The 20,607-nt window shown below is 42.1% G+C and overlaps 1 protein-coding gene across 2 annotated transcripts in view; it reads right to left on the reverse strand.

The window, feature by feature from the left end:
* Positions 1-19,889, reverse strand: part of WLS (Wnt ligand secretion mediator) — a 101,885-nt gene extending 81,996 nt beyond the window's left edge. The window contains exon 1 of one of the 2 annotated variants that reach the window (XM_044238443.1): positions 19,823-19,889. Coding sequence is in view for 1 of the 2 variants with exons in the window: in XM_044238442.1 (XP_044094377.1) it covers positions 19,230-19,335 (106 nt within the window). In the remaining variant the exon portion in view is untranslated. Of the gene's footprint in view, positions 1-19,229; positions 19,587-19,822 lie in introns of those variants that run through there. The other variant, XM_044238442.1, reaches the window with a different exon arrangement.
* Positions 19,890-20,607: the final 718 nt, after the last annotated feature.

Here is a 20,607-nt window from a genome sequence, read left to right on the forward strand (position 1 = left end):
TCAAGACACTTCAGTCAGCCACTCAGGTGCCTCATGAACATAACTTTTGACCTAAGATAAATTCACAGAATGAAGTTACTAAGGAAATGATTAAGGGCATGAACAAGAATTTAAATACAAGGAAGGTTTCCCCAGTATTGAGAAAATACAACCCCCAAAATGGAAATATCAACAGTGTCCAGCTATAGGAAATTGGGTAACTTAATTATGGTACATCCATTCTATGGGATATCATACCAACATCAAAAATGGCCTTTTGAGGACTCTATACTGGCATGACATAAATAACAGAGGAAGGCACACCAAGGTGTTAATGCAGCGAGTGACCAAGCCACAATCCCATTCACTGGCTAAACATACTAAATTAGTTTCACTCTCAACTAGATGCTCCCTAGCTCTTTCTTAAGATTTACCACAGGGTTCTAAAGACCCAGATTCTGCTGAGGAAAAAAAGATCAAAACATCTGGATACTCTCAGGAGGCTGAAATTTGTTGATCCTTCAAAGAGATATTCCTTACATACTCAACAATTGTTTAAGGGAATATATGAGTGTTACACCAGGTAGAGGTGAAGAAAATGGACCCCTGATGGCACTGACTTTTCCTGAAGACAGCTTAAAAAGTAATATTTGGTTAACATACAATGACTTCTATGACAAATCATTCTCTGTATTTAAAAAAAAAAAAAATTTTTCCCCAGTCTTCATTGTATCATATAGCAATTAAAACTTCAAATTCCCAGAGTAATTCCACCCAAACAAATCTCACCAAGTCAAACTTTCACAAACAAAACTCACCCCAAACACAGCTATTCTCCCTCTCAGTTTCCATAACGTTGAAACGTGAATATCTTTGGTGAACCTATCTTAGAGCGCTATTACTAACACCAAATGAGAGGGTTTCTAGAAATTTCTTTGAAGGATAAAAGCACTACAGAAATGTGAGGTAGTAAGAGTATGAATTCATCACCTAAATTTAACATAGACTCAACAAAGCCCCCAGGAGTCCATGCCAAGCCTCTGGCTCTCCCACCATCTCTACATTCTTTTCCCGTAGTCATTTCTACGAGCCAGACATTGGCCTGCAAAACTTCCTGCAACAAAAGGACAAGGCTGTCTTTACTTTCAAACTGGCCAGGAGGATCATAAAAATACAGTGTTTCTAGCTGTTGGAACTGAGGTATTAAATAATGGTGGGAAATGCCAAAGATATTTCAAAAAACAGTCAGTCATACCTGGTATAGATGAGAGCCTGAAGTGGAAAAGGAAAGCAGTCTGAACAAGCAGAGGGATTAATGGTTTTCATATTCTCTCATTCAAGCCATGGCCAATTAAAAATCTCTAAAGATAGAAGCTTCCGAGACTGAGAGTTTTTTTAGAATTAGTACATAGTCCTAGTTTGAGCAGTATCTTAATAGAACTCCAAATACCTTCCCAAAGGAAATCACTCCTTTAAAAAACAAACAAACAAAAAAGTTGTATCTTGGTAGTGCTGTGCCTTTATACTGCAGACTTACATAGTGTTTCTTCTACAGTCTCTTTCCCATTTTAAAGAATGGTAAAAGTTTAAATAAAGCATGGATGGGTCAATAATAAGTACACTGAAGTTCTTAAATGCCCTTCTTTTTAAACCTCTACCCCAATTACATCCCTCCCTTGAGGATATTTACAATCTTCTATGACACATGCTCTGTACCTTCTTGGTTCAAGGAAAACACACCTACAGCATTTCAAATTAACTACTGACCCTTACTCTCACACTATAAACAAACCCTTTTCAAAATCTCAATTGCATTGTGTCCACATTGATTAAAGCTTGAAGCCTGGTGACCTCATGTGGTGTTAACTTCTCCCATGCACCAACAGCATTCTGCCTTTCTACTCAATTACCCCCTTTGGTGCCAGAGGATCGCTACCCAATGAACATACACAATGGACTTCTGCTTCATTACACTAATCAACAGCAGGATAGAAATAAGCAGAAGAGGAATAAACAAGCTAATTTATCATGAGGACAGAGCAAGCTTTCACCAGTCTCGCCATGGAAAACTTCAGTAGTTAACAGGAATATCAATGGTCTGGGGGTGATGTTTATGATCTTACAGATTATAGACGGAGCCAACACAGAACCTCCGTGATTAAAGAATCTTGCCGAATAGCAGGTGTGAACAAAACCCATCCATTGCCTTCGAACTCTGGGGTCCTATGTAAAATCTACTTCATAATTATTTTGAGAAGTACAACCCAGGGCTTTAGATAATGTGGACCGACACCCTGGTAATTTGCCCCCAGTGTTCGACCTAACTGTGGGGCCTCTCTTATTCATCTTTGACGCGGTGGTCAGGAGGGACCCAGCCTCTTTGTGAGAAGGATCTGGATGCCCCCCCTCCTTCATTAGGCATGGCAAGGGCACAGCGGCTGATTGAATTAACAACTTCGGAGGGCTTCCGTCCCAGTTCCCAGACATTAGCACCATCATCCAGAACAAATTAAAAGTCTCACAGCAATTAAGCAGATTTTGAAAATGAATTTCCCATGGTTCAATGGTTCAACAAGCAATCTTGAGTTAAGTATCTGAGGACAGTTTAGAAGGAGGAGAGGAGGAGCTGACTGCTGGATTTCCAAAGTAAACATTCAACTGGTGAAGGCATCAACAATAAACCTTTCAGCCTCCGCTAACTAGGCTTTTCCACTTTTTTATATAAAATTAGAAATATTCAAGGCACGTGGGTGGCTCAGTGGGGTAAAGCTTCTGTCTTCGGCTCAGGTCATGATCCTAGGGTCCTGGGATCGAGCCCCGCATCGGGCTCTCTGCTCAGCGGGGAGCCTGCTTCCCCCTCTCTTTTTGCCTGCCTCTCTGCCTATTTATGATCTCTCTCTCTCTATCTCTGTCAAATAAATAAATAAAATCTTCTTTAAAAAAAAATATTCAGCCACAAAGAGAAAGAAAAAAATTAACATGGATTTGTATTAAAATGGTAGATCTCAGGAGGATTTTTCCTTGTTTTTAATGCCTTTAACATCACTGTATTTTTGTTCAAAAACATAAAAATTAGTAGGGAATGAAAATGTCTGATCCTAATCTCTAGATTTTAAATGTATACAAGGCAACCTCGACCTGACTCTAGAAGCATCTACATCTCTCTGAACCAGTATGGCAGGTTCACAGCAGGCGAAAAATTTGGGTGAGCTTCCCAAAGGACTCTAAGTGAATTAGCCCCAGGAACTCCCTCCTGGGTTAAAAGAATAACATGAACAAAAAAACAGCACCTAGCATATTCTAAGTGCTTATTATTTATTTGCCAGGCACTGTACACATCCTCATCTCATTTAATGTCTTCACTTGTGTCATTTAATCCTCATAGAAATGTCATGAGATGAACATTACTGCTCCCATTTTACCTATTTGAGAGACAAGGAAACTCAGGCCCTAAAATGAGGTCATTTACTTGGGGTCAAAAAACCAGCAAGTGGTAGGGCCGGGATGTGCCTCCAGTTCTTCTATCCCCACAGTTCCTGCTTACATTTAGAAGAGCAAAGTCCCACGGCCAGGGTGGTTTTACCCAGTCTTTAGAGTCCTGGGTGGGACCATAGCACACACATACACGCACACACACACACCAAAAAAAGTGTCATTATTTTAGAGGGAGAGAGTACAGGATGACATGACGACCCAGCTGAGGAGGGACCCCTGCCACCTTTCTTTCAAGAGCCTACATTCTCCCAACACCAGAGCCTCCTTGTCCCCTTACTTCAAGCCAGCTCTGCATCCCTCTCCCCCCACTCCCCCCATTCTACTAGCTAAGAGACATCCAAGTCTAGCTTCCGAGTAGCTCTCTCCTTGGCTTTCACTTCCTTCCCTCCCAGTCTACATCTGCTTCCTAAACCTCTCCTCCCATCTCCACCTGCTCTACTCCAAAGTCCACAGGCCCAAGCTCTTCTCCTCCCTCAGGCACACACGGAGCGCAGCACGCACATTTCCATACCCTTCAGGAACCTGGAAGACTAGGTGCAGGAATTCATTCCCACACACCAGTCTGCAGGCTGAACACAATGGAATGCAGAGGTGGTTATCTGAATGTGTTAGGCTTTCTTGTCAAGGGCAGTTACGAAATCGGACATCATAAATAGATCACCCATCTCTTTGAAGAGCTGCGGACGTGTCAGTGACATTCTTAGGAGGGAAACTCTGAAAGATGCATTTCCCATCTTCAAGAGCTTATAGAAAATTAAAGAAACTGTGGTCTTCTTCAAGAAGCCCCTAAAACCAGCCTTCACGGAACAGAAGAAACACACTGACTTCTTAAAGACAATAGAGCACAAAATTGCCATTATCATTCGACGTTCTCATTGGACTATTCGAAGTTTGAAAAATACAGAGAGCAGTGTGGTCCTTCCTCCCAGCAAACTTTATTAACCAAGCAGTCAGTCTTTGACCAACTGAAGACCAGATATGTAGATCAGACATAACAGTCATCAGTGTAACCATAGGCATGGATAATGAAACACTCCACTAGTGGTCAGGACACTTCCAATCTTACTGCCTTGCTCTGACTCGTCTAGGCCTTAGTCTCCAAATGTAACAGGACAAAGTCCCTTCCCAAAAATCCAAAAATTATACACTTCTCTATATCAAAGCATGCAAACAGTGAAGGTAGCACAATATTTTAAATTCAAGCAAATAATAAGAAACCCCTCCTCATTTAATTATAAAAGAATAGCCTGGAATACAATGTCACAAGTTTGGGGGCACATCTTTTTTTTTTTTTTTTTTTAGATTTTTTATTTTATTTATTTGACACAGAGAGAGAGAGATCACAAGTAGGCAGAGAGGCAGGCACAGAGAGAGGAGGAGGCAGGCTCCCTGCTGAGCAGAGAGCCCGATTTGGGGCTCGATCCCAGGACTCTGAGACCATGACCTGAGCCAAAGGCAGAGGCTTAACCCACTGAGCCACCCAAACGTCCAGGGCAGATCTTAATGTTGAAACATTTTAGCTATCTCCGTAATAAGACCAAACGCAAAATGCTCCTTCTTTCCTCTTTCTTTCTTTCCCTCTTCGTCCTTCCTTTCTCTCTCTGTCTCATTCTTTCTTCTCTAAGTACTTCTGGGCAGCTCGGCTACACTGCGCTGTGGTAACCACTCAAGATAAAGACAAGCAAATTAGAGCCTTCCTTACTCTCATGTAGCTTACAGTCTTACAAAGATTGTATTTTCATCTTTATTTTTTGTTTATAATTCTTATAATATAGCATTATAATTGTAGCTAATGTCTCAGAAGTAGTTAATATTTTATAAGAAAAAAAATCATCACTTTTCTCCTAAAAGTATGACTTTCAAAGGTCTTTGTCATTTACGTTATTATCTGGAAGCAAAAAAATTTCCCAATGGATGGGTGACTTCAATTTTATAATTTAAAACAGAACAACTGGGATTCATTTTGCAGCAAGAACTGATGGAACGAATATACCTCGTGCACGTATTGAGTGGTATCTATTTAAAAGTCTCGCTACCTGGGCTTATCCATGCTATAAAGAGCTGTGAAAACTGGTCCAGCATTTTAAAAGACAAAATTTAGGATTCAAATTAAACCTTGGTGAAAACTATCACTAACTGCCTCAAAAAGTGAATCACTCTAATTCACCAAATGGGTAAATGACATGCTTCCTAAATTGCTGGCTAGCATGGATTGTGCCTAATAGAAGGCTATCAAGCAGGGCTTCTGGGATTCTAATTTTATATACACTAAGAAGCAGAAATATCCTGCCATGAGCCTAACCAAACAGAGGATGACTCAAAAGAGAGAAAGAGAGAGAAAAGAAAGAGACAAAGAGAGGCGGACCAAAGAATGAACCTTGAGTAGTTAATGAGTGACAACTTGTATCAGGGAAATAGCTAACATATATGGATGGATCTAACGCATAGATACAGCTAAGTTAAGTTCATTAAACCCTACAGGGGCGCCTGGGTGTCTCAGTGGGTTAAAGCCTCTGCCTTTGGCTCAGGTCATGGTCTCAGAGTCCTGGGATGGAGCCCCGAATCGGGCTCTCTGCTTAGCAGGGAGCCTGCTTCCTTCTCTCTCTCTCTCTCTCTCTCTCTCTCTCCCTGCCTCTCTGCCTACTTGTGATCTCTGTCTGCCAAATAAATACATAAAGTCTTAAAAAAAAAAAAAAGCCTACAAACTCCCTATGAAGGGGAAGTTTTATTTTAAGGAAACTTTATACCCAGTCTAGGGCTTGAACTCACAAGCCTGAGAGCAAGAGTTACATGCTCTACCAACGGAGCCAGCCAGGTGCCCCAGGAGAAATTTTTAGATGCGGAAAGAGAGGCTCACAGCATGGAAATGGCTTGTCTAAGTGACAAAGCAAATCTGCTAACAAACCAGATCATACCCATAGCTCAGCCATAAAACGACGTGCCATCAGTTAGAAATCTGATCACTCTGAAGAGAAGGATCAGTACATTAACCAAAAACAGAAACATCATAAGGAAAACCCTGAACCAACACCTTCCTTATAGAGTGACTGTTTCACAGGAATCCCATAAGAAGCCCAAGTCATCAAGGGCAGTTTTCAAAATTACTACAGCAGTTCTGCTCAGCCAGGAGACTTACTCTAACGTGAGACAGAGGACTTCCCTGGATGGAGCTCCCAAGTCCTGACAAAGAAATACTATCGTCTCAAATATATGCTTATGTTGATTTTGTTCAAATCCCAAATGCATTGCTCATACTTCTCCCAAACTCTATTTTCTCTCTTTACCCCCACACCGCTTTTTTTTTTTTTTTTTTTTTTAACAGGTGGGTGACTTAGGCAGGAGGGGAATGGGAAGATTCTTCTGATACCTATAAAAAAAGAAACATGCTAATTGGAAGGTGACCTTAAGTGTTTTCAGTTTAAAAATCTCGTGTCTACAAATTACTCTGTTTATTTCTTTCATCAACCGTTACCGAGAAATATCACGTTCTCATAGTGAAAAACTCTTTTCTGTTTAGGTATGTTTAGAGAACGGTGCTGGAGATTTAAACCAGTTCTCTCAGGGACCTGCACACTTTGTAAAATAAAGAGGAAGGGTGACTAAAAGGATGCCCAAGGTCCCAGGGTTTCCTGTCTCAGCTGAGCCCCACCCCACCCCCCACTTATATTTCTGAAGAAGCTGATACTTTCTAAGCTTATAGAGGTGTGTTCTATACATGACAGCCAGGCCCCATGGTTCAGTCTTTTCACAGCCTCAGTAAAAATCTTATCTACAACTTCCCTTACCCAGGCATGCTGGGGCTAAAGTTGGAGCCCATTTCACACAAGCCATAACTGGCTCAACAGAACAGAGAAAAGAAAGAATGTGGGGACGTGTCTTTTCCACATTTAAGGCATTCCATTCTCAGGGCAAGTTACAACCTAAATGAGAGCAGATAAAATCTATAAGAACCCAGAATAAAAAGAACAGGGCCTCAGAAGGACCTGATTTGCCTTGAGAAAGGGCTGGATTTAATAAAATATGGAACCCAGGTTTTGGCTGTGATCACCTAAAGACAAGCATGTTAAACAGAGACTTGAAAGTCGAGATTTGAGACAAGAATATATGATGGGGAAAGGACAGTCTCTTCAATAAATAGGAAAACTGGACAGCTACATGCAAAAGAACGAAATTAGATTACTATCTTACACCATGCACAAAAGTGAACTCAAAATGGATTAAAGACTTGAATATAAGACCTAAAACCATAAGAAGAAAACATAGTTGACGAGCTCCCTGACATTGGTCTTGGCGAAGATTTTTTGGATCTGACTTCAAAGGCAAGGGCAACAAAAGCAAAAATAAATAAGCAGGGCTACATCAGACTAAAAAGCTTCTGTGCAGCAAGTGAAACCATCGACAAAATGAAAAGAAAATCTACTGAGTGGAGAAAATATTTGCAAAACAGATAGCCCAAAAGAGGCTAATATTCAAAATACATAAAGAACTTCACATGCCTGGCTGGCTCAGTCAGTAGAGCATTAAAGCATGCAACTCTTGATCTCAAAGTCATGAGTCTGAGCCCACGTTGGGTTTAGAGACTACTTTAGAAAGCTAAACAAACAAACAAACAAACAAAACAAAAACCTCACATAGCCCATTAACAACAACAACAAAAACAAATAATCTAATTTAAAAATGGGCTGAGAATCTGAATAGACATTTTTCCAAAGAAGACCTACAGATGGCTAACAGACACAGGAAAAGATATTCAACATTACTAATCACCATGGAAATGCAAATCAAAACCACAGTGAGATGTCACCTCACCCCTGTTAGAATGGCTAGTATCAAAAAGACAGGAAATAAGAAGTGTTGGCAAAAATGTGAAGTAAAAGGAACCCTGGTGTACGGCTGGAATGGAAGTTAGTGCAACTACTATGGAAACAGTGGAAAACCTATGAACGTTCCTCAGAATATTAAAAATAGAATGGCCATATGATTCAGCAATTCCACTTTTGAGCATTTATCCAAAGAAAATGAAAATGCTAATTCAAAAAAATATATATATATGCATCCCCATGGTCACTGCAGCATTATTTACAATAGACCAGCTATGGAAATATCCTAAGTGTCCAATGACAGATGTGTGGATAAAAAAGATGGTGTATATGTGTATATGGTGCATATATACAATGGAATACTACTGAGCCGTAAGAGTGTGAGGTCTTACCGTTTGCAACAAAGATGGACCATGAATATATTACACTAAGTGAAATAAATCAAAGACAAATACCATACAATTTCACTTATATCTAAATCTAAAAAACAAAATAAATGAACAAACAAAACAAAACTAAGAGAGAGAAACAAAACAAAACAGAGAACAGATTGGTAGTGAACAGAGGGGAACACGGTCTGGGGTTAGGCAAAATTGGCAAAGGAGGTCAAGACGTACAAACTTCCAGTTATAAAGTAAATAATGCCTAGGGATATAATTAGTTTACAGCACGGTGACTATAGTCAATAATATTATATTGCACATTTGAAAGCTGTTGAAAGACTAAATCTTAAAAATTCTCCTCATAAGAAAAAACTACTTTGTAACTGTAAGGTGACAGATGGTAACTAGACCTATTGTGGTGATCATTTCACAGGATATACAAATATCAAATCACTATGCTATACACCTGAAACTAATGTGATATGTTAATTAGACCTCAATAAAAAAGTCCTTATTCATTCCCGCTAAATCAGAGGATTCAGAAAAAATAGTGCTTTGTGACTCTGCTTACTTTCAACAAAAAGGCAGACGAGGCAGAATTTACAATATAATGCTTATCCCTCTGGAATTACAAGAATATGCATGGCAGTCAAAATGGCATGGAGCTCTCAACATTTTAAGCTCTGTTTTGGCAATTTGAATTCTCTGCTTGCAATTACCTTCAGAGTAAAGAGGTGGCAGAGATAAAGAATGAGCAATTTTGTTGTCTCTTTTGTATGCAAAACAGACCAAAAAAATATAGGGCATGTCACTTCCCCCAGACTCACTATGACTTCAGAATTATGCTTGCTACCAGACATTCCCTGAAAGCAGAAAAGTTAGTCACAGAATTTTAGACAAGGAAGCCTAAGACTGATTAAGTCCTAACTAAACACAAGGATAGTACTTTGGTTGGATTAGTAAGGACCGCAGTTGTGAGGTTTTTTGTTTGTTTGTTTGTTTTTCTTGAAGGTTTAAATTTACATCTTCTCAAGCAGGAGGAAGGGCATGTACCACACTCAGCAGGCAAGGGAGGCGGATTTAGTTGTTGTTTTAAAATGCTGTGGTGTTCTCTGAAATCCAAACAGAAGAGCTTAACACTGTATGTAATTCCACTGCTAAAAATATTAAGTATACAGGGCACCTGGGTGGCTCATCGGTTAAGCGACCGCCTTCGGCTCAGGTCACGCCCCCAGAGTACTGGGATCGATCCCCACATCAGGCTCCCCTCTCAGGGGCAAGTCTGCTTCTCCCTCCGCCCCTCTCCCCCACTTGTGCACACTCTTGTGCTGTCTCACAAAAATCAATAAATAAAATCTTAAAGAATATTAAGTATACAAAGGCACTCATGGCAAGTGAGAAGACCCACAGCTTTAGAGCAGGCAGTTGTCATACTGGCCTATAATGTAACGAGGCCACCAAGGGGGGCTTGCTGAGATGTGAAATGACTCGCCTCTGTCTGGGAGACTCCAAAATCCTGGGCGTTCTTCCTTTGTCCTCATGTTACCTACTATACTCCAACATCTCTCTACTGCCAGTGAATTTTGGTAGCAGATCATCTCAACTGTTATAGACTTAGAAAATGGCATACCCAAGCTCCATTAAAATTGTGTATAAAGCAGGGGTACCTGGCTGCCTTAGTGGTTGGGGGTGGGGGAAGCATGTGACTCTTGACCTCAGGGTTGTGAGTTTAAGCCCCATATTGAGTACAGAAATTACTTAATATATTTTTTTAATTGTGTATAAAGCAAAAGTAATGAACAGATGTCAAATATAAGCATGAGGAATTCTCCCAGGTATAAACTGTGCATGCTTTAGGACAATGATTTAGACTTGCATTCTTATTTACTAAAAACTGGTAACAATATTAACATCTACCATTTGGGGAAGGCTCATTATGAGACATTTGGCGATAACATGGCAATTAATGTTAGAAAGCAGGATCATCTCTCTGTGCACTCTCAAACCGAAATCAGATATATTTTGGGTGATTCCCATACCTCCTGAATCTGGAGGTATTTGACAAAGTGGTAGTAATTCAAGGAAGACAAAGAATAGAAAATGCCTGGGTGACTCAGTCTGTTAAGCATCCCCCTGCAGCTCAGGTCATTATCTTGGGGTCCTGAGATTGAGCCCCGTACCAGGCTCCCTGCTCAGTCAGGAGTCTGCTTCTCCCTCTGTGCTCTCTCATTCTCACTCTTGCTCTCTCTCAAATAAATAAATAGAAAGTTAAAAAAAAAAAAAAGAACAGAAAATAAACAATGTCATAGTTAAGTTGCCCCAGATCTAGAAAGACAGAGGAACAGAATAAAAAAAAGTAGGAGAGATGGATATGGTGTTAAGCAGATGCTTCAGTGTAAAGTCCTCTGGGAATCTCATCATTGGTGGGCCAGGTTCAGTGAGATGGCCCAATGAGTGCCATGTCTTGGAGAGGATGGTCCCTCACTGCCCTCATCCATGATGCAGGAGGGCTCTGTCCCACATCACAGTCAACGGGGAAGCCAAGAAGCTCTTGTGACTTGAGATCACTGAGACCACGGGCAGTCTGCAGAGCCCGTGCCTGGTCTCCCTCCACCGTGTGATGCTGCCTTGAGATCAGGAGCTCTCTCTTTGGCAGGGGCTCAGCCAGGACTAACGGAGCAGTTAACGGGCCCCCTGGTCTCATCAGCTTAGTTGGCCTTATGAATCTGGGCTTTGCAAAAAAACTGAGCCAATCATTTACAGATACATTACTTTCTTTCTAACGAAAAATCATAACGCCTTGCCAAAACAAATGTCATAACTTGGCCTCTTCTTTCAATTACCTCTGCTCTCTTGGAAATGTCTATTTGTGGATCAAGCCTCTGAGTTTACCCAGGGAATTAAGGAATTTAAGAAAGCCCTATAATTCCTAGGGGCTAGTGAAGAAAGAATACCTCTTTACTGGAAATATTAAGAGAATGGAATAGGAAGGAAAGAGAGGGAGCAGAAAATTGCCCTTGAAGGCCCAGAATTTTAAAAGGCACAGGGATGGAAATACTAGTTCAATTTGGAGGAAGTGGATGGTATCGGTTATAAGTTTTAGAAGTCCAAGTACACGCTATGTCCCAAAGAGATAGCCTCCTAGATCTATAGAGGGCTTTCTTGGGCTCTCTTTCTTGGGGCTTTCTTCCCCACACCTACATTCCCCTCTCCAGTATTCAATAGCATATGCAGGATCCATTCTGTATGCTAAATCCAGGAGGCATTCAGGGCATTCAGAAGTTTGGTTGTTTTGACACATTTTCAATGACAACTCAGTTCCTCTTTGCTGTGTGCAAGAATTTCTTTTTGGAGAGAGCGGGGAGTTATTTTCTCAGGTCTGGCCCTCTCCAGCATGGTCTGCAAGCACTGGTCAACATGGACAATGGCTGTTGTATTCAAAACTGGGATCATTTGTTTAGGAAGTAATAGGGCAATGATTAGTACCCATGCAGTGATTGGAGTATGTGGTTTGGGAAAGAGGTAGAAACAGAAAAGAGGAGACTAAGCTTCTATCTTTTACGGAATCTGTGTAGAATCAATTTTATCACACTCAACACCTTGTTTCCTATAGAAACTGAGGGAACAACAGGAGAGTGGCGTTAGACATAAGAACATGACTTAGGATTTGGTCAAGGATCATGTGGCTTGAGCGCCTGCCCTCTCATCTGCTGTCTCTGTCCCCTCTAGAAAGTTCCTTAAATAAGCATCTAATGCATCTGAGATCTGGAGAAGGCACCTGCTTCTCTAGGTCATTAAGGCAGTTCTGAATCAGTACATGTAAAATACTTTCCAAGGCCACTCAATAAATCCTCACGAAGCAACAAATCATAATTAACCAAATCCCTCACTACTGGTCTGAGGACAATCTGATTATTGCTTTTGCTCCCCTATAAAATTTAATGAGAGGAGGAACATGGTGGAAGCAGGGGAGAAGAGGTGGTAGTAAAAAGCAAAGAGGTGAACCTAAGTATTTTTGTATTCTAAAACACAAGTTGCTCTTTTCTGGTGTTTAGCAATCCTTTTAAGTTAGCCCTATTATGAAAATGGGAATTGCAACACATTTCATCATCAAGTTTGAAATCAACAATGCCTCAAGCTCCCCTTCACCCCCATCCTCCTCCTCATTCAGAATCTTCTCTCAGAAATGTCCACATTGGGCACATCTGTCTATTCCATTACACCACCCTTACTAACCCTCAGAGAAGACACAAGACATAAGTGAAACAGACATGATCAATCCACGTCTTGATGGTCCCTGTCTCCCATCATTTCTTAAGAGTCTCTATCAAAATTGAGAGCTGTCAATCCCTGAATAGACAAAGTCTATCAGCATTTTTGCCACAGAACAAAATGTACCTATTCGTGGAGTCAGCATGAAAGTCTCTTCTTTGAGATGCTCTCATTATTAGGTATGGGTGTGTATACAAACAGAAATTTCCTTTGGAGAAGAGAATTGTCAACTTCAAGTAAAAGTTTCTTCTTTCCAGTGCTCTACCCTGCCAATCCACACCCTCTATAAGCCTCTCCAAGGGGTTGGTTCCTTTTCTTCCTTTGGAGAAGTCCTGATGTATGTAACTGCAAAAATACGTTAAAACACTAACTTGAGAAAATAAAATCGAGTAATCTTCCTTAAAGTAGAACTCAAATGCTTTTATGGATAATGAACTTAGCTGCTCAGCCAACTAGATGATTCAGACCATTATAGGAACGAGTTTGAACCTGTAAGAAATTGGTCAGATGGGCATATGCAGACTCCTCAAAAGGTGTCCTCAAAAGGTGCCTTGGCCAGGCACTGCTGTTATGTAAAGTTCAACTCCATTTATCATCGTACTGGATTTTTTCCCTCCCATTTGATGGGTTACCTAATGATTAAAATGAGAAAGCAGCTCCATTTATAGTGTTACTCATCCTCTCCTTCTGGATTTAAACCACATTTATTCAATCTTAAAAGTCAAGGCTTTGGGAGATGGGGGCAGGATAACCTGATGGTTGAGGACTGTGGCTCTGGTGTCAGATGGACGGGAGCCCACTCAGAACTTTGACCCTAACTGGCTGGATAATCTTGAATCACTGGGTAATCTCAGTTTACTCACACGCAAAACAGGTACAGTGCTACCGATCTGGTAAGGCTTTCCATGGATTAAATTGGGTAAGGTCTGGCATATTTAACTAACATGCTAAACATTTGCTACATTATTTTAGTAGTACATTTATTTCAAAATGAAATATTAATATAATTATTTGACAGTATAATTAATAGGGCTTCTCATTTCACATATTCTCAGTAAGTAAGTGAGAATTATCTTGATGCTAGATACTTCATCATAGGAAATCTTTTACTGGTGAACTTGGATTAAGAAGCACTCTTTTCAACCTCTGGCTCTCCTAGGTTACTCAGGCTTCAAGTCCCCTCTTTCCTAACTCCCAACTGGCAATGCAACCCTATCCTGGGCACACAGCAGGCTCTAATCAATATTCCACATGTTAGGTAGGTGATACATATGAGCTCTAAGCCAAGGACATTCATACAATCTCAAATTCTAAGTCTCCATAGAAACACCTTTACGAGGGAGATAAGGTAAGAATCTTTCTTCAGTCTATATGAATTTTTTAAAAAATTTAAAGGCCAAGTTATTGCAAAATGTCAACTAGCTAGGAAAGGCTTAGAGTCTAGATCTGAATCCAGGCAGGAGATCTAAAAACCTTACAAAGCCATACATGACATGATTATCTCAAGGAAATGATTCTCACTTTGAATGAGGAAAAGGCAAAGTTCCAATAGAAGGCTAGACAGGCTGTACAGAAAGATTAGCTGAAAGCATGATTAGAAATTATTACAACAAGAATAATTTTGTTGCAATAACCAATTAATTAATTTTTTAAGTCAATAACGTAATTTCCACTAAATTTCCCACCTTTTTACAGAAGAATTTTTGAGATTGCACAGTACTCCTACAAACCACATTAGATACTCCAGTTGTTTAACAAAGAGAAAAAAAATGACATGGTTTAGTCAGGTGTGAAATTCTGCAAAACGAAAAGGAGAATAAAATACGGGGGGGGGGGGGAGTGGAATAATATCAACCAAAAGCCAACTAATTAGTTCTTTTGAGATTCTCACCAGCTACCCAAACACTGTAGGATTACAGGCATTACATTATCAATACATGCTGAAATATAATATATACCACAATAAGCTTAAAATCTAACGTACTGAGAAGTAAACCTTTACATACTCTGCATAATTCTAATTTTACTTAATTTCTTAAAATCGTGCAGCTTCTAAATAAACAATAGTAGCAGAAACAAAAATTCACCTAAATGGACCACAATCAAGGTTATCAGTAGTTCCCATTTAAATAATAACAGCACAATAATATGGGCTATATAACTGAAAAGCAGTAAATAAGTCCATGTAAAAATTGAGAAAACTGATTATATATGTTTCTATGTGTGTGTGTGTGTATAAAATATTCTCAGCATTAAAAAACAAAAAAGGTTACTCATGGTAAGCTTTTGAAAGAACACAACCCTCTCTCAAGATAAAATATGATATTTTATTGGAGTTTTAAGTTTGGGATAGTTTCATTTACGGTATGCTTAAAACAATGCAATCATTTTTTATTCATTCACTTCTGATCTTCATACTTTTCACAGTTTTAGAACAGGTGGGAACAGTGACCTGCTTTTTCAACCATTATATCCCCCAGACATGACTAATTTGAAGCTGAGCAAATTGCACATAATGGGCCAGGGATTCAAGTTCATGATTTTTAGTAGGCTGCACTCCTGTTTCAGGGCACATGATCTCCTTCCCCGCCCCTCTTTTACCACCCCTGTAGCTGTTGCTCCCTAAATTAAATTACCAAACATGAAATCAAAGGGAAATTATTTTTTTACATTTTCTGCAGGCTTATTTTTAAGGAGAATAAAGATTAGGCTACATCTTTAAAATATTTTCTCTTTCTTTAAGGGTTCTTAAATGTTTAAATATATTCTAAATACTAAAGAAGCTAGCCACTTAAGAACCCTTCTCAACACAAAAGAAAACAATCAGATGCATGATTTTATAATGGCTCAAAGTTTTTAGAGAGGCATGGCATACTTCAGTGAATTTTTGAATACCCCAAATTCTACCATAAAAGATACTGCTTTCTAGAGTCTTTTTACAAAATATCATTGAAGGTCTGCAGACTAGAGACACTGGCACAAGAAAAACTAACAACCAAAACAAGCAGAAAACAAGAAAAAAACTTGGTTCTAAGAAGGCCACTGGGATAGGGAAATATTTAAGCTGGCTACATGAAAAACCAATCCCTCCTATTTGCTTTTTATCTAATGTTTAAATTTTCCCCATCAATTCTAGAAGGCTCCAACCAAATACCAGTCTAATCATCATCTAAAACTCTACGATGAGGAAAATGAAACTTGTTGGTTAACTGATTGCCTGGTCAATTTGGAGTGCGTGGTTTGTCATGATTGTTTGGGAGGGGTGGTTGGTTGCTGTGTTTTGTATATATGTGTATGGGCTACTTATACTCTTACAATCAGGAGCTTTGCCATTACAGGTCCTCCTCTTCCTAGGTTGCCATGTTTTCTTCAATGGGCGGGGGATAACAGAGACCAAAAAGGAAAAAAAAAAAAAAAAAAGTAACATACTATGGCCAATTCAAAGGGAAGATTTCATTTTCTCACTCAGCCTCTGCAGGTGCACTGAAAAGACACCTGATTGCCCCCAACCCTACACCTGACTTCACACTTAACAGGGGAATTGAGCAGTAAAGGTGTTCTCTTCTCACTGGAAAGAGTGGACGAGGATGTTTCTGAACTTTACTTCAACTTTCCAGCCTACAAACTGCTTCTTCAACTACTGATTCCACTCCTATACTTTCGTGAAATTTCACTCTTTGCTCAGTTTCACCTACTTTTCATTTTAGGGAAGTCTGGTGGAAAAACATCCCACTTACCTTTTGTTGGTATCCCCCCCCCCCCATATTTGGGTCTTGTACCATACCCAAGTTCCTAGATTTAACAGAAAAACAAACAAACAACAAACAAAAAACAAAACACCTCTAAATGGTTGAGATAAAGGTGAAGTCACTATTCAGGGTTTAAAGTGAACTGGATCTGATCTTTACAGTCTTCTGGCAAGTGGCCAGAGTGGGGACACAGCCTTGTCAATTGGGGAAGGAAGGGAGCTAAGCAGTAAACTTACAAAATTTCCCCCAAGAAGTGTTACATGTAGATTTTTTTTTTCAAGGAAGTTGGAACTAAAGCAGTTTACCTACTGAGAAGAATCTAGTTATAGGAAATATCACAAACTTTTTGAGATGGTTATCACGTACAGTCACCAGGCAAAAATCTCTGGGAAAAACAACCATTGGCACCACTTGCTCCAGACAAGCCCCTTTGAACATAAAACTGCTGTGATCCTATGACAACTCTAATATCCAGCGGCTACACACCAGTGCTCTTGTACCTTTCTCCACAGTACCAAGATGCTAGAAATTATATTAGTTCAAGAAGTGCCCTAAGAAACCTACAACAGTGGATAATGGGCTCTTCAAGGCTAGGAGATCAGCTTCTTAGGAAAAGAAAAAGAAACACACACCAACAAACACCAGGGAACTATGTGTAATGGTTCGCTGCTTGTGCAAAACCTCAAAGAGGATGAAGGTCAGACAGGGATAATAGGCCAATTTAATTCTGAAAGCACAAGGTGCAAGAAATTTTAATTATGGTCTGCCACTGAAATCACACAAGATCCAATGGCATCTAACTGCAACTGCTCATCGAGAGAGACAAGAGGTGTAATTGTAACCGCTGCATAATCACTGTGAGGGCACAGGGAAGGCTGCCTTCAGGTCTCAGCAGAGAATGTATTAGGAGCCTAGAAAAATCCAATACAGGGAAACATGGAGATTGCACGTAGCCAAACAGGAGCTCCTAACAGGAAAGCCAAAGCCCGCTGTGTGTGTGTGTGTGTGCGCGCGCGCGCGCGTGTTTATGTGTTTGAGTGGTGAGCGTTCCAGGAATAAAAGATTAAGCTGTGTGGCCCAAATTGAGAATATGAGCATGGAAAACTCTGAACCCCTTTCTGCTTTGTAGATACATACACAGAGAGAAAGGCATGATCTCCTTCAGAAATTTCTGCCTCGGTGAAGCTTCACCCACTCTCCTTTGTTTAAAACAATTAGCTTGGATGTTAACAGTGATTTACAGAACCAGACTCCCTTTAATTTGTTCCCATCAAACCCAAGTCTGGAGACGAAACGCCACACACAGGGCTCGAGGTGCCCAAGCCTGTGCAGCTCTCACGCCCGCGCCGCGCGGACTCTCGCAAAGGGACAGGCAGAGAAAACCCCTCCGTGGACTCTCCACTCCGCAAAGTTTCACCGATCCGCGAAGAAAGCAAAAGCACCCATCCGCGCCCGTCGCGAAGTTGGCGCTGAAGTTTGTGCCGGGATGTCCTAAATCTCGAGGGGTAAGGGAACGCGAGTGTGCGGCCAGGCTAGAGGATGGATGGAGATGGAGAGACAGCAAGCAGGAGTTTTTACGAGTGGAAGATCCGTGAAACCATCTTTTCACCCGGAAGCCTGTTTGGCTCCCAGAGGTCCCGGAGGTGCTCGCCGGAGAGGCGCCGTCGCCGCCAGGGGCCGGGGAGCTGTCACCTGCGGGGAGCCGCTGTGCTAGGCGCCCGGGGACGACCGGGGGCGGGGGGCGCTTCAGAATCACCGGCTCCCGGGGTTCTGAGAGGTGGGGGGAGGGGAGACTCGCGAGAGGGCAGGGGGCCAAGAGCAACACCTTTCGCATACGCTTTCCCCCTCCTGCCTCTCCAACTACCCGCAGCGCCAGCCAAGGACTTTCTCCCACCGCACCTTACCGCATCCCGCCTCCGGGCCCACCTCTCAGACCCGTCCGCGGCCGCATGGGGGGGTGCGGCAAGGCAAGGAAGCAGCCGGCGGGAAGGTCGGGACCCTAAACGCAAACTCTCACCCCCTAGCCCAGACGACCAAATGCGTTTTATACCCGCGATGATCACAGCCCCGTAGCCGGGCTCCCGGGTTAGCGCCGGGCGCAATTCCCTGACTCTTCTGTTGTTCCCAATAAAGTCGATTACGTTGCCCTCCGGGAGCTGATTGGGAGGGAACGGAGAGGAAAAGGGGGGAACGCGGGAAAATGCGGGGGGAGCAGCAATCAACTTTGCAACCCAGCGCTTCCTCGCGCGATCCGTCGCCATGCTTAAGATTCCCACCCCCGCCACCCCCCTCCTTCCTTTCAAGTGGATACTGAAACTAGGCCAAAACTTTTTCCCCTCCTTTTCTCTTAGCCACTAGACTGGATTGTGCCCCACGGAGCCCCATGGAGCTCTGCTTTCTTAAGCACAATAGCCGGACTAATTAGATCATAGAAGCAAGGCAGTGATACTGTAACAAGTAGCCCGAGAGGCAAAGAGGGAAGGGGCCCGAAAAGACAGAAAGGGGGAAAAGTTTGCAGCTCTCGCACTTACCAATCAAGCCTCCCACCAGAAAGGCGATGATTTGGAACACGAGCAGAATCCCACCAACAATGCACAGCTTCTTGGTGCTCATGTTTTCTATAATTGCCCCAGCCATTTTTGCGCCCCCTTTTTCCTTTCCTCCTTGAAATGTTTTAGGGTGTGCTTTTTGCCCTCTCTCCTCTCACGCTCCCCCCTCCCTCGCCTCCTTTCTGGGCGCTGCAAAACTTCAGGGGTGTGGGAGCGCGGCGAGGATGGGACCGGGACGCAAGGCGCCCGCACGGATTCCCCAGGCGCAGCCGGCTCGGGCTCCCCCAATGCCCGGAGCTGTGATTGTGGCCGCTCCGCCGCCTGTGGACGCTTAAAGGAGCAGGGAAGCGGATCACATGACGCCGCCTCCCTCCCTCCCTTTCTTCCTCCCTCCCTCGCGCGCTTCCTCCCTCCCTCCCTCCCTCCCTCTCTTCCTCTCCCCGTTGCCCGCCAGTGCTGGGCTTCGAGCTCCGGAGGGTGCTGGCGTCCCGCTCTAGGGTCTGGCTGGCGGTCTGTCCCGCCCGGGGCTGGTGTCGTGTGGGGGTTGATGTTGTTGTTAAGTGCGTTCCTCCCACCTCGCCTCTCACACGTTTCCTTTTCTGGTGCGAGATTTAAATCACCCACGGACAGCTTTGCAGACCTTTAACTTCTGCGTTGACTTTAGGAAATGGGCCCCACCCGAAACTGCTAGAACTCTCTTTAGGAAAGGAGGAGGAGAATTTTTTAAAGGGACCCAAAGATGCTTAAGTCAAAGCACAGAGATGCAGACTAAAGTCTTCCGCTTCCTTTGACCTGATCCCAGCCTCAGTTATTTAGCATACACCCAGCTAAATCCCTCAACTGCACCCGAGAAGGAGCCTTGTGCTCCAGCCAAATCAGACCACTGTTCATTACCACATTATCCCCCATCGCATGGTTTCCAGAGCCTTGACCCTGGCTCTTTAAAAAAAAAAATATATATATATATATATATATATACACACACACACACACACACACACACACATATAACTCCATCGGAGTTTTAAACTTCATTTAAAAACCACGTTGTCTAAAGAACCTTTCTAATTTTCCAAATCGCCCCCATGCAATATTTCCTTGAACCCAACCCCTCCAACTCCGGTATTTACATTCTTAGCTCCTATTGTGAGCACTTGTTTTGTTTGTCTCCACCACAAAGCTGTAAACTCCTGGGGGATAGGGACCCAGTTTTATTCATCTTTGTACCCATCCTCCCCAACCCCCCCGTGGTTCCTAACAAAATTCTAGCTCTAGTGGGTCCTCCCTAAACTTTTGTGGAATGAATAAATAAATAAATGTGAAAGCAAGCCCGCATTTTGCATTTCAAAAGCCTGAAAGA

This window comes from Neovison vison, chromosome 2, assembly GCF_020171115.1.
Source record: "Neovison vison isolate M4711 chromosome 2, ASM_NN_V1, whole genome shotgun sequence".
In the NCBI taxonomy this organism is placed as follows: Eukaryota; Metazoa; Chordata; class Mammalia; order Carnivora; family Mustelidae; genus Neogale; species Neogale vison.